The 10,935-nt window shown below is 43.9% G+C and overlaps 1 protein-coding gene across 3 annotated transcripts in view; it reads right to left on the reverse strand.

The window, feature by feature from the left end:
- The window catches only part of PCGF3 (polycomb group ring finger 3), a 67,919-nt gene that overhangs the window by 20,614 nt on the left and 36,370 nt on the right, over positions 1–10,935 (reverse strand). For 2 of the 3 annotated variants that reach the window (XM_086770115.1, XM_086770116.1), the window contains one exon: positions 1,056–1,173. In XM_086770115.1, the coding sequence (XP_086626241.1) occupies positions 1,056–1,164 (109 nt within the window). In that variant the 5' untranslated portion in view covers positions 1,165–1,173. Of the gene's footprint in view, positions 1–1,055; positions 1,189–10,935 lie in introns of those variants that run through there. The other variant, XM_086770114.1, reaches the window with a different exon arrangement.

The following is a 10,935-nucleotide window of genomic DNA, read 5'->3' on the forward strand; positions in this document are numbered from 1 at the left end:
TTTAAGATACTGTGACAGAAGCATTTTAAAACATGGGATGTTTGAAATTGCATGGCTAACACTATCTAATGGATTAATACAAGTGCATATAAACAAAACAAATTATATTCTAAGCTCTGAACAGATACAGCCAGACAAATGGAAGCTTCTAGGTGACAAGGATGTGTTTGTAAATTGCAGGGATTCTGAAGATGCAGCCAGAAAAAAACATTTTTGGTAAAACCCTGTAATGTAAGCTGTAAAGCCATTAACGTGGCTGCTACAGCGGATATTTAATTTCACTAAAGCAGGCCTCCTGGACTGAATGCTAATTCCTCATCTGATACCTACCTTGGCAAAGGAAACTGAGGATCAGAACAGATTCAAGACAGAGAACATTTCTTGAGTTACCACTCTGGACTACGAGGGGACTTCTCTTCATTTGGAATCTTTCCTGGATCTTTAGTTGGAACTGTGCTAATATGCACAGTTTCCACAAGAATATTGCATACTCTAGCACTTCTATATTCCACAATGTCAACAACAAAGATGCTGGGACTTACACCTTCAGTTTTTTTGAAGTCCAAGGCTTTGCAAGGTGAAACTAGAAATTCACAAAGTAACATAACAACAAAAACTCACCTTATCACAGTATTTTGGAACAAAAGCTTACTTCTAGGGTACAATAATCAATAAACTACAGCTGCTTTTTGCAGAGGAACAGAGACATTTGGAAGGCTCCAGGTGGAGAACATATGCTATGTCAACTGACACAGAAGAAAAAACTAGGCATTCCACATTCTTTTAGCAGGAAGACAAACTGCTTTGAGTGCATACATTGCCACTAATTGTACATGGCTTCAAGTTTGTGCAGTACAGTTTTAATGTTTTCTTCATTTGCTTTGTTAAAAAATAAATAATCTATTTAAAAAGCAGTGTTCTAGGGAAATACGTATTATTTTGGCTGATGCACAATAGATTTTTTAATTTCAACTACAAATCATTAAAACATGATGCACATCAAGCTTAAGGAAAAAAAAAAGCAATTTCTTTAACTTAATTATACTTCTACTTACAAGTATGTAAGCATTCTGTAACAGTAGTAGCATCAATCAGGTATCCATTGCACAGACGACAGGTTATATGGGCATTAATGTCCCAAAGCTTAATCTTTCTCGTTAGCATCTTTGGTGTCTGCAGAAAAGACATATCAAAGCAACATAACTGTAGTGATGAGGTAACAGTCAGTTGAGAATAAATGATTAACTAGAATTAACCCTAAAGACATGTTTATACAGCTTCAGGCTCTCATATGCTCTACAAGCACATGCATGCACACAAGAACAATGGTAGCACTAACTTTTAAAGTACTTCACAGAGGTGAAAAAAATATAAACCCCACACTATTTTGAAAGTCAGCATTTCAATTGTATAGAAAACAGTGTTTGTAGCATGCTATTAATAAGCTCCTTTACCAGCGAAGGGACTTGGATTTAAGGTGAAACCCTACTATTCTACTGATCTAAGTCATCACATTCAGTCTAGCAATGGGGAAAAATTCACAAAAAAAATTTGGAAACAAAAAATCCAATTTGAGAACTGAAAGCATTTTGACAATTGAGAAGTCAAAATAACTGGGTCTGATTTGGCACAGTAGGTTAAACCACACTTTCAACTGTTTGCCTTGCGCCAATACAGTTAAAGTATAATTTTGAAGCTGTCTCTCAATAATTGAGCTGAAAAGTAAACCTTCTGAAATCCTATTTTTATTTAAACTCAAGTTAATTAAAGAACACATTACATACTAAAATAGTCTCATTGGCAGAGCTACAATTTGTTATATTAAGAAATGTGAACTAGAAAGTTCTTCTCTCTTCAGAGGAGGTGTAGCCTAACTATTATTAAAAGGAAGAAAAATCAGAAATTGAAAATGAAACAGCTCATGTAACATTTTTGCAGCAACCCCAATTGTTTTTAAAGAAAACACCACACAAAGCTCATGCCTTACAAACAAACTTTGTACCTTTTAAATATAGATATATTTCGTTTTACAAAATATATTTAAAAGAAAATTGCACTGTTACTATAAGTTGACAGCATTCATTAACAGAGCAGGCTAAACTGGCTTACAATCTATTACATTTGGTTCCCACAATGCAGAAGTCACTGAATTACACTATTTTCCATTAAAGTGAATTTACTGTCCATAGCTCTCAAACTAGCTCTTTCATCTAGCTTAGTTTGGAATATATTCAGAATTTGAATGGTGGCACATGTTCCCCAAATTTCACTTAGAAATATTGTACCAAGGTTGTCTAATCTTTAATTTAAATTGTCATATTCTTTTTCGGTGTTTAACAAAGTGGTAATAAGCAAAGAGAATTACCAAAAGGCAAACTTTCACACTAATCTGAACTAGCCCTTAACATAAGAAGGACATGGACCAGTTGGAGAGGGTCCAGAGGAGGGCCACGAAGATGATAAGAGGGCTGGAGCACCTCTCCTACAAGGACAGGCTGAGAGAGTTGGGGCTGTTCAGCCTGGAGAAGAGGAGGCTCTGGGCAGACCTTATAGCGGTCTTCCAGTACCTCAAGGGGGCCTACAGAAAAGATGGGGAGAGACTGTTCATTATGGCCTGTTGCGACGGGACTAGGGGTAATAGTTTTAAAATAGAGGGAGGTAGATTTAGATTAGATATTAGGAAAAAATTGTTTACACTGAGGGTTGTAGAAGACGGGAACAGGTTGCTCAGAGAGGTGGTGGATGCACCATTCCTGGAAACATTCAAGGTGAGGTTGGATGAGGCTCTGAGCAACCTGATCTGGTTGAAGATGTCCCTGCTCCTTGCAGCGGTGTTGGACTAGATGACCTTTGAAGGTCCCTTCCAACCCTAACCATTCTATGATTCTACGAAGAAGTACTTTCTAATCCATTATAAGCTACAGAAAAGCATAACCAACACTCACCCATTAAAATCTGCATTGTCTTATTAAAAAAATTACTAGGAAGACTTCCAAGTCTCATGGCTAATAAGTAAATGACACAAAAATCAAACTTATTTATGGTACTTGAGATTTCTTAAGTAATCTAGCGACTAGCCATCAAAGAAGAATGAAAGTGCAACTTGGCTTTGCAGTACACAAGACAGGTCCAAATCTACGCTAGGAAACTGAATTACTTTTCTAAATTGTATTTTATAGATTTATTTCTAACCAACTGAAAAAGCAGTCACATATTAAACCCTTGGAAGTTAGTGCACAAGGTCTTCAGTTAAAGAAGCTACTGCATGAAGTAAGTACATTTCCATGGCACAGGGAAAACCTATTCAATATCAATCTTTAGGAAGAGTTCAGGAGAGGGCTTAAAACTACCAGTTAAATAGAAAGTCAGCACATTGGAAAACATAAGTCATGACAGGCAAAAGAGAAATTAAGCTGCAAGGATACTTATAAAGGCAGTATCAATAAAACGCTAATTACTTGCCTAGGCAGAAATTTAGAAAATGGTGTTCAGGATTATCATAGACTGAATCCAAGCAGTAATGAGGCAGAAGAACCAAAGAAATTACAGTGAAAATTGCAGCAAATAAATTATTTTCCAGAAAAAGCATGACAGTTTTTCCCCACTACAGGAGAGACAAGCACTTCCATTAGAAAAAAAAACCTGCAACAAACAAAAACCAGTTCAGATAGGGTATAATATTATGAGAACAAAGAATGAACAATACAATGAAGAAGGCAAAAATGCTACAAAATGGAAATATAGCCCATTGTGCCAGAAAAAGAGAATAGCAAAGATACTGCACGCTTCACTGACTGAATGGAAAACAAACTCATACACTTCTTGGCAACAGAAAAATATATGTCTTCTAGAATATCTAGAGCAAGCCTGTCAAACCAATCTTAGGAAAATTTTGTACACCTTTCAAGAATGACACAAACTATCTCTCATTAGATATTTAAAGAATAGAAACTGGGAACTACTTGAAGAAGAAGCAGAATGGGAACAGGTTTTTCCAGGGCATTGGACACCTCAGTTACAAAACATGATAAAACCTACAGTAGGAGATTTCTCCTAAAGGCCTGGCCCAGATTGCTATCTTGCAGCTGCTAGAACAAGAGCATGATCTCTTCTCTGCATATGCTGAGGCCCAGACATGGCAGTTTCAACACAGCTTGAATCTCCAATAAGCAATGCAACTTTTAAGGTCTGTAAGCAAGCTGTCAGTGCAGACTCCACTTTAGCCTTTATCTTACACAACTGAGACCTGTGTCCACTAGTCTCAGGAAAAAGAAGAAAATCTGATTGCTTCTTTTGTTTTTCATAACACTTAACCTGTAACAATAGGAGGTCTTATTAAAAATAAAATTAAAAAAAAAAAACAAAACCAAAAAAGCCAGACCAGTTCATATCTCTTTAGAAAGAAAGGAACGAGCTAGCAACAAAATGGCTTATTACCAAGATGTCAGTTCAGTTAAACTGCTTTAAAAAGAAAACCGGCAGAATCAGGGTGAGGTTAAAGTTACACACACCAGCTTGAAGTAATAAAAGGAGGAGATAATATGTTTACTTTCCAAAGCACCACCTAGGCTGTTATCTTCCTGCATAAAATTTTAAAGATCAAAACAAAACAAAAACGTATCTCCAAACTGAGATGTCTTTGTTACAGAGACTTTATAAACTCTCTATATTGCACAGGAGTTTGTATGAAAAGCAAATCTCTGCAATAAACTGAAACTATTTGAATTTGCCTTATTTTGTAATGTGACCAATCAGTCACTGCGTAGAAGATGCTCAAGAGCTTCTCAGTCTTTCACAGGATCGCAGCCAAGTTCAGAATCAGAAGCCTCAACGAAAGTTGTCCTCTACATAAAAGCAGACAACTTCAGAGGACAGACTAGAACCCAAACATTTAGGCCCCCATCAAACCTCCATGGTAGTTAGCAGACAACAGAAATATCACACCTTAATTTAACTTTTAGAAAGCCAAAGCCAAGAAAGGCAAATCTGTAGGACCTCGAGTTTCATCATAGAGGTTCATGCAACGCTACAGACTTAGGGAAGAGTGGCTGGAAAGCTGCATGGCAGAAAGGGACTTGGGGGTGCTGGTAGACTGCTGGCTGAACATGAGCCAAGAAGGCCAACAGCATTCTCGCTTGCATCAGGAACAGCGCGGCCAACAGGAGTAGGCAAGTGATTGTGCCTCTCTACTAGGCACAGGTGAGGCAGTACCTCGAACACTGTGTGCAGTTTTGGGCCCCTCAGTACACGAAGGATGTTGAGTTGCTGGAACAGGTCCAGAGAAGGGCAACAAAGCTGGTGAAGGGTCGGGAGCACAAGTCTTAGGAAGAGCAGCTGAGGGAACTGGGATTGTTCAGTCTGGAGAACAGAAGGCTTACGGGAGACCTCATTCCTCCCTACAACTACCTGAAAGGAGGTTGTAGGGAGACAGGTGTTGGTCTCCTCTCTGATAGGATGAGACGAAATGGCCTCAAGTTGTGTCAGCGGAGGTTTAGGTTGGATATTAGGAAACACTTCTTTGCTGAAAGAGTGGTCAGGCACTGGAACAGGCTGCCTAGGGAAGTGGTTTAGTCACCATCCCTGGAAGTGTTCAAAGAATGTGTAGATGTGGCATGCCAGGACATGGTTTAGTAGGCATGGCGGTGTTGGGTTGACGATCTTGGTGGTCTCTTCCAACCTTAAGATTCTATGATTAGGTCTTCTACACAGTTCCCTGCTTAAATAGTAACCTACTAGAGCAAGTAGTCTCAAATAAACTGTTAGAACTGTATATAACTTTGAGACTTTCAGTGCACTGAATGAACAGTGACTTTCGATAAAAAACTAAAGTTTCTCACTCTTTACCTAGCCAACAAATGAACAGTAGAGGCAAAGCATGATCTTTCTTCCTCAAAATCATGTTGCTGGAATAGGAAGAAGTTACCCAACTTGTGGGTAGCTAGGGTCTGGCGACTGGAAGATATCGCACTGTACGGAAAGATAGGGTCTCTCTCCTGATGACCAATAGCGGTCAGTTTGTGATGCAAGCAGACGGAAATAACGTTGTAAACCTAAGCTATATAAGGTCGTGTTACCCCTCAATAAACGCCATTTGCTGTCCACCACACTGGTGTCAGTGAGCTGATGGACCGAGCGGCCTGGGGTTGGTCGCCGTGCCATTCCTGAACCAGGTCGCCACGCCAACAAAGGCAACAAGTGGTGCCGAAACCCGGGAAGTCGCCTGGACGGGTGAACGGCGGCCAGAGCGGCAGGACCAGCCCGGCGGGGAGGACACTCCCGGACCAACAAGGAGGATGGAAGCCCTTGTGAAGGTCATATCACAATTACATAAGCAGTGGGGTATTGATTGTAAGCCCAAAGATTTTACTCTCGCAGTTGCGAGGCTTTTACAAATTGGGGTCATTGACCAGCCGGTGGATATTCTCCACCCTGAAGTGTGGGATAACTGCACTAAAGCATTAGCCGAGGAGACGATGTCCTCGGGTAGCGGGAAAAACCTTAAGTCGTGGGGGAAAGTCGTACAGGCCCTGCAGAAGGCCTTACAAGAGCAGGAAACCTGGAGGGAGGCAAGGGACTGTTTGTTAGTCACTCCGAAATTGGGAGTCGGGGCAGCTACGCAGACTCCACACCCCCCAAACGGCGGTGATTCCACGGAGTCCAAAAACTTACAAGAGGGCGACACGCCCCCTCTACCCCTGAACCCCTCGCCCCCTCAGTCCCCGAACCCTGACCCAATTACGGAGGCACAGAAGCGCGCACTGTCCTTCTGGGGTGGGTTAACTGAGGAAGCCAGGGGCGCTGAAGCCTGGGCGAGACCACCACCTTATGTGCCTCATAATGGCGCCGAACCCCAGGGGGGAGGGCGGGGCGAAGATGTCCCCGGAGGGAACAAAGAAGCGCTGGAGCTAACAAGCGCACACAGAGGTGAAGGGCAGGAGGACAAGAAGAAGAAGAGTGGTGGGGGCGACCGGGGAGGGGAGGGGAGTGTGAGTAAAGCGCCGACAGCCAATCAGAGCGGCCCGCCGAGCAGAAGGCGGGGCGAACCAAAACGGAGGGACAAGCCAAGGGGGAGGGAACGGCCCGCCCGCAAAGGAAGTAGGCGGCGCCCAACAAACAGGCATCAGAACCCGGAAGTAACCAGTCAGTCGAGTTCCGACTCCGGAACAGACAGGAGCTCGGACGAGCGGCTCGTAACCGATTCAGACTCAGAGGAGGAGGACACGAGGGTAAATAAAATTAAAAGCAAAAATATCCCCAGCCAAAATAGAAAGGAATCGCGAGGGGAAGGAATTCCTCTCACGGACTGGAGGGAAATAAAGATTGCCTGTGCGGATTGGGTCCCAACAGCCACGCTGGCGTTCCCGGTCCGGGTGGCAGACGGGGGACAAAGGGTTTACTCGCCCCACCGTGGTTAACCACCCTGGTATCTACCCTGGTAGGGCCAGTCACAATGATCGTGTTAGCACTGATCTTCGGACCCTGTATATTAAACAGACTCGTGTCGTTTGTCAAGAGCCGGTTAGAGACGGTCAACATCACGTTAGTGGAACGCATGGAACACTGACAATTGCTTTAAGGTTCTGTTTGTTTAGAATTATCCCTAATCATTCCCCATTTACCATCCGCCCAGCGTGCCTTATACTCGCTATCGCGAGATGATTACACAGTATTTTCAATCAAGTTTACTAACAGTATTAGGCTTGCCTTCGCTTTTACACCTACTCACAAAGTGCCATTAATCGATCTTTTTAAGGTAACAACTATTTTAAGACATATATATTCTTTAAGATTGCTGTAAAACATAGAACAAGAACAGAATATTTTAACTAACTTAACTATATATTTAGTATGTTTTTATCCGAGATCACGGTGTATGTATTCTTGAACTGGATCCAAAGTGCATCTTTGTAGTTGCGGTACTAATTTATTGTGTTCTGTCATTGTAGATTTCTTTGTTCCCTTGTAGTGGGACCCCGATGGCCCTGAATGGTGTCCTTCACACCGCGATACCTCTTGTAAACCTGTGTTTGTTCCAGAGTGCAAGTAAGTGCTGTAATGAAAAGCTGTGAGCAGTGTTTAGCTGGAATTTCGAGTGTCCTAGGTGAGTAAAGAGAGGGTTGTGTATGTGTACGCTGGAAAGAGGAAGTCGGACTAAGGGAAGAGAGGAAGTAGTCGCCCATTCGGATTCTGGGGGAGTGGCAGCACCCCTCAAACTCTGGGGAAGGGGCGGTACAGCAACTGAGTTGTTGGACACGGAGTAAAGACAGGATCAGAGAATGAATCAGTAAATATGGGAGGAGGTCAGAGTGGAGAAACATTAAAGAAAAGCCCTTTAGGTTGTGTACTTGCTCACTGGAAAGATATTGTTGGGACTGGACGTATGGAAAGTAAGAAGACCTCTACCGAGCAGTGGCGGATCCATATACCCTGCTGACTGTGATGACACCTGAACCACTTTGGCTTGCTGCTCTGGATTTGAAAGGACGCTTTTTTTCTTTTGCCTCCCTCTCCATGAGGCCAGTCAAAATCGTTTGCATTCGAACGGGAAAAGACTGTGATATTTTGATCAATTTAATTACGCATAGGGAGGGGGGAAATGTGGGTAGCTAGGGTCTGGCGACCGGAAGATATCGCGCTGTACGGAAAGATAGGGTCTCTCTCCTGATGACCAATAGCGGTCAGTTTGTGATGCAAGCAGACGGAAATAACGTTGTAAACCTAAGCTATATAAGGTCGTGTTACCCCTCAATAAACGCCATTTGCTGTCCACCACACTGGTGTCAGCGAGCTGATGGAGCGAGCGGCCTGGGGTTGGTCGCCGTGCCGTTCCTGAACCAGGTCGCCACGCCAACAAAGGCAACACCAACTCCTCCGTCTATAATCATAAAATACTTCTCAACTACAGATGCTTCTTGAAAAAAACAAAAACAAAACCAAAAAACCACAATGCCCGCCCCTCTCCCCCCTGTCCTGGTTTCAGCAGGGATGGAGTTCATTTTCTTCTCAGTAGCCGGTGTGTTTTGGATTTCCTGTGTGAAGAATGTTGATAAAAACATTCTGATGATACGAGTTGTTGTTAATGAGACCAAGGACACTATCTGGCTTTCCAGGTCTCGTTAAGGTCTCATTAACGTGCAGATGCGGGAAGCTGGGCAAAAGACAGACAGAATAATTGATCCAAACTGGCCAAAGAGAGTATTCCATGCCATAAACGTCGTGCTCAGCATATAAGTGGGGGTTGCCGATGGGAGGGGGCATTCTGTTTGAACATTCTTGTTGGGCATTCTTTTCAGACATTCTTGTTGGGCATTCTTGTCGGGTATCCGTTCAGGCACCCTTGGCATCCTTTTCTTCTCTCTTGCTTGCTGGCATTGTTCCCTCTACCTTGCTAGCTTGCACTCCCCACTTTTGCTTGCCGCTCGGTGTCGTTCCTGTGATCACTGCTCAGGATGGGCTGCGTCGGTCATTCGGACATCGGGTGGTGAGAAATTGTACACTGTTCATTTTGTATATTTTCGATGTATTAGTATCCTTATATTCTGTTATTTTTGTAGTTTTTAGTATTTTTAGTAAACTGTTTTTATCTCAACCCATGAGTTTTCCTTTCTTCCCAGTTTCTCTCCCCCGTCCCACTGGGTAGGGGGAGGGTGAGTAAGAAACTGTGTGGTGATCCGGGCGAAACCACCACACCCCCCTGTCCCCAATGCCAACAAAACACACCAATCTGAGACTCACCTGTTTGTACAGGAAATGTAAAATACAAAAACAGTGACCTCTCAGCAGGTTACATATTCATAGGACAATACAAGTTGGAAGTAACCTCCAAACTGCTCTAATACAACCTTGCACTTGAAGTAGGACCACTTAAATTGAGTTGCTGTGGGCCTATCCCTGCTGGATTCAGAAAACCTTCAAGAATGGAGATTCCACAGCCTCTCTAGGAAACCTGTTCCAGGGTCTGACCACCCTCACAGGCAAATAGTGGTCCCACTGTCTCACAGAAATGGCCTATGTTGCAAGTGGTGTGCAATGCCTCTCACTCTACAAGTGTGCATCTCCAAGAATGGTGCAGTACCATCTTTTTGACTTCTGTCCACAGGTGTGTTGAAAATAGCAATAATGTGGTCCCTTATACCTAGCAACATTCCCGGTGGACAAGGGACGAGCAACGGATATCATCTACCTGGACTTGTGCAAAGCTTTTGACACTGTCCCACACAACATCCTTCTCTCTGAACTGGAGAGGCATGGGTTTGATGGATGGACCACTCGGTGGATAAGGAGTTGGCTGGATGGCCGCACTCAGAGAGTGGTGGTTAACAGTTCAATATCCATGTGGAGAACAGTCATGAGTGGCGTCCCTCAAGCGTCCGTGTTGGGCCTGGCCCTGTTCAACATCTTTGTCGGTGACATGGACAGTGGGATAGAGTGCACCCTCAGCAAGGTCGCCGATGACACCAAGTTGTGTGGTGCCGTCAACATGCTGGAAGGGAGGGATGCAATTCAGAGGGACCTTGACAGGCTGGAGAGGTGGGCCCTTGCAAACCTCATGAAGTTGAACCAGGCCAAGTGCAAGGTCCTGCACCTGGGTCATGGCAATCCCAGGCACAAATACAGGCTGGGCGGGGAATGGATTCAGACCAGCCCTGAGAAGAAGGACTTGGGAGTGCTGGTGGATGAGAAGCTCAACATGAGCAGGCAATGCGCCCTTGCAGCCCAGAAGGCCAACCGCATCCTGGGCTGCATCAAGAGGAGCGTGGCCAGCAGGTCGAGGGAGGTGATTCTCCCCCTCTACTCTGCCCTGCTGAGACCCCACCTGGAGTACTGCGTCCAGTTCTGGAGTCCCCAACACAAGAAGGACATGGACCAGTTGGAAAGGGTCCAGAGGAGGGCCACAAAGATGATCAGAGGGCTGGAGCACCTCTCCTATGAGGA

Source organism: Chlamydotis macqueenii, chromosome Z (assembly GCF_036417535.1).
Source record: "Chlamydotis macqueenii isolate bChlMac1 chromosome Z, bChlMac1.mat, whole genome shotgun sequence".
In the NCBI taxonomy this organism is placed as follows: Eukaryota; Metazoa; Chordata; class Aves; order Otidiformes; family Otididae; genus Chlamydotis; species Chlamydotis macqueenii.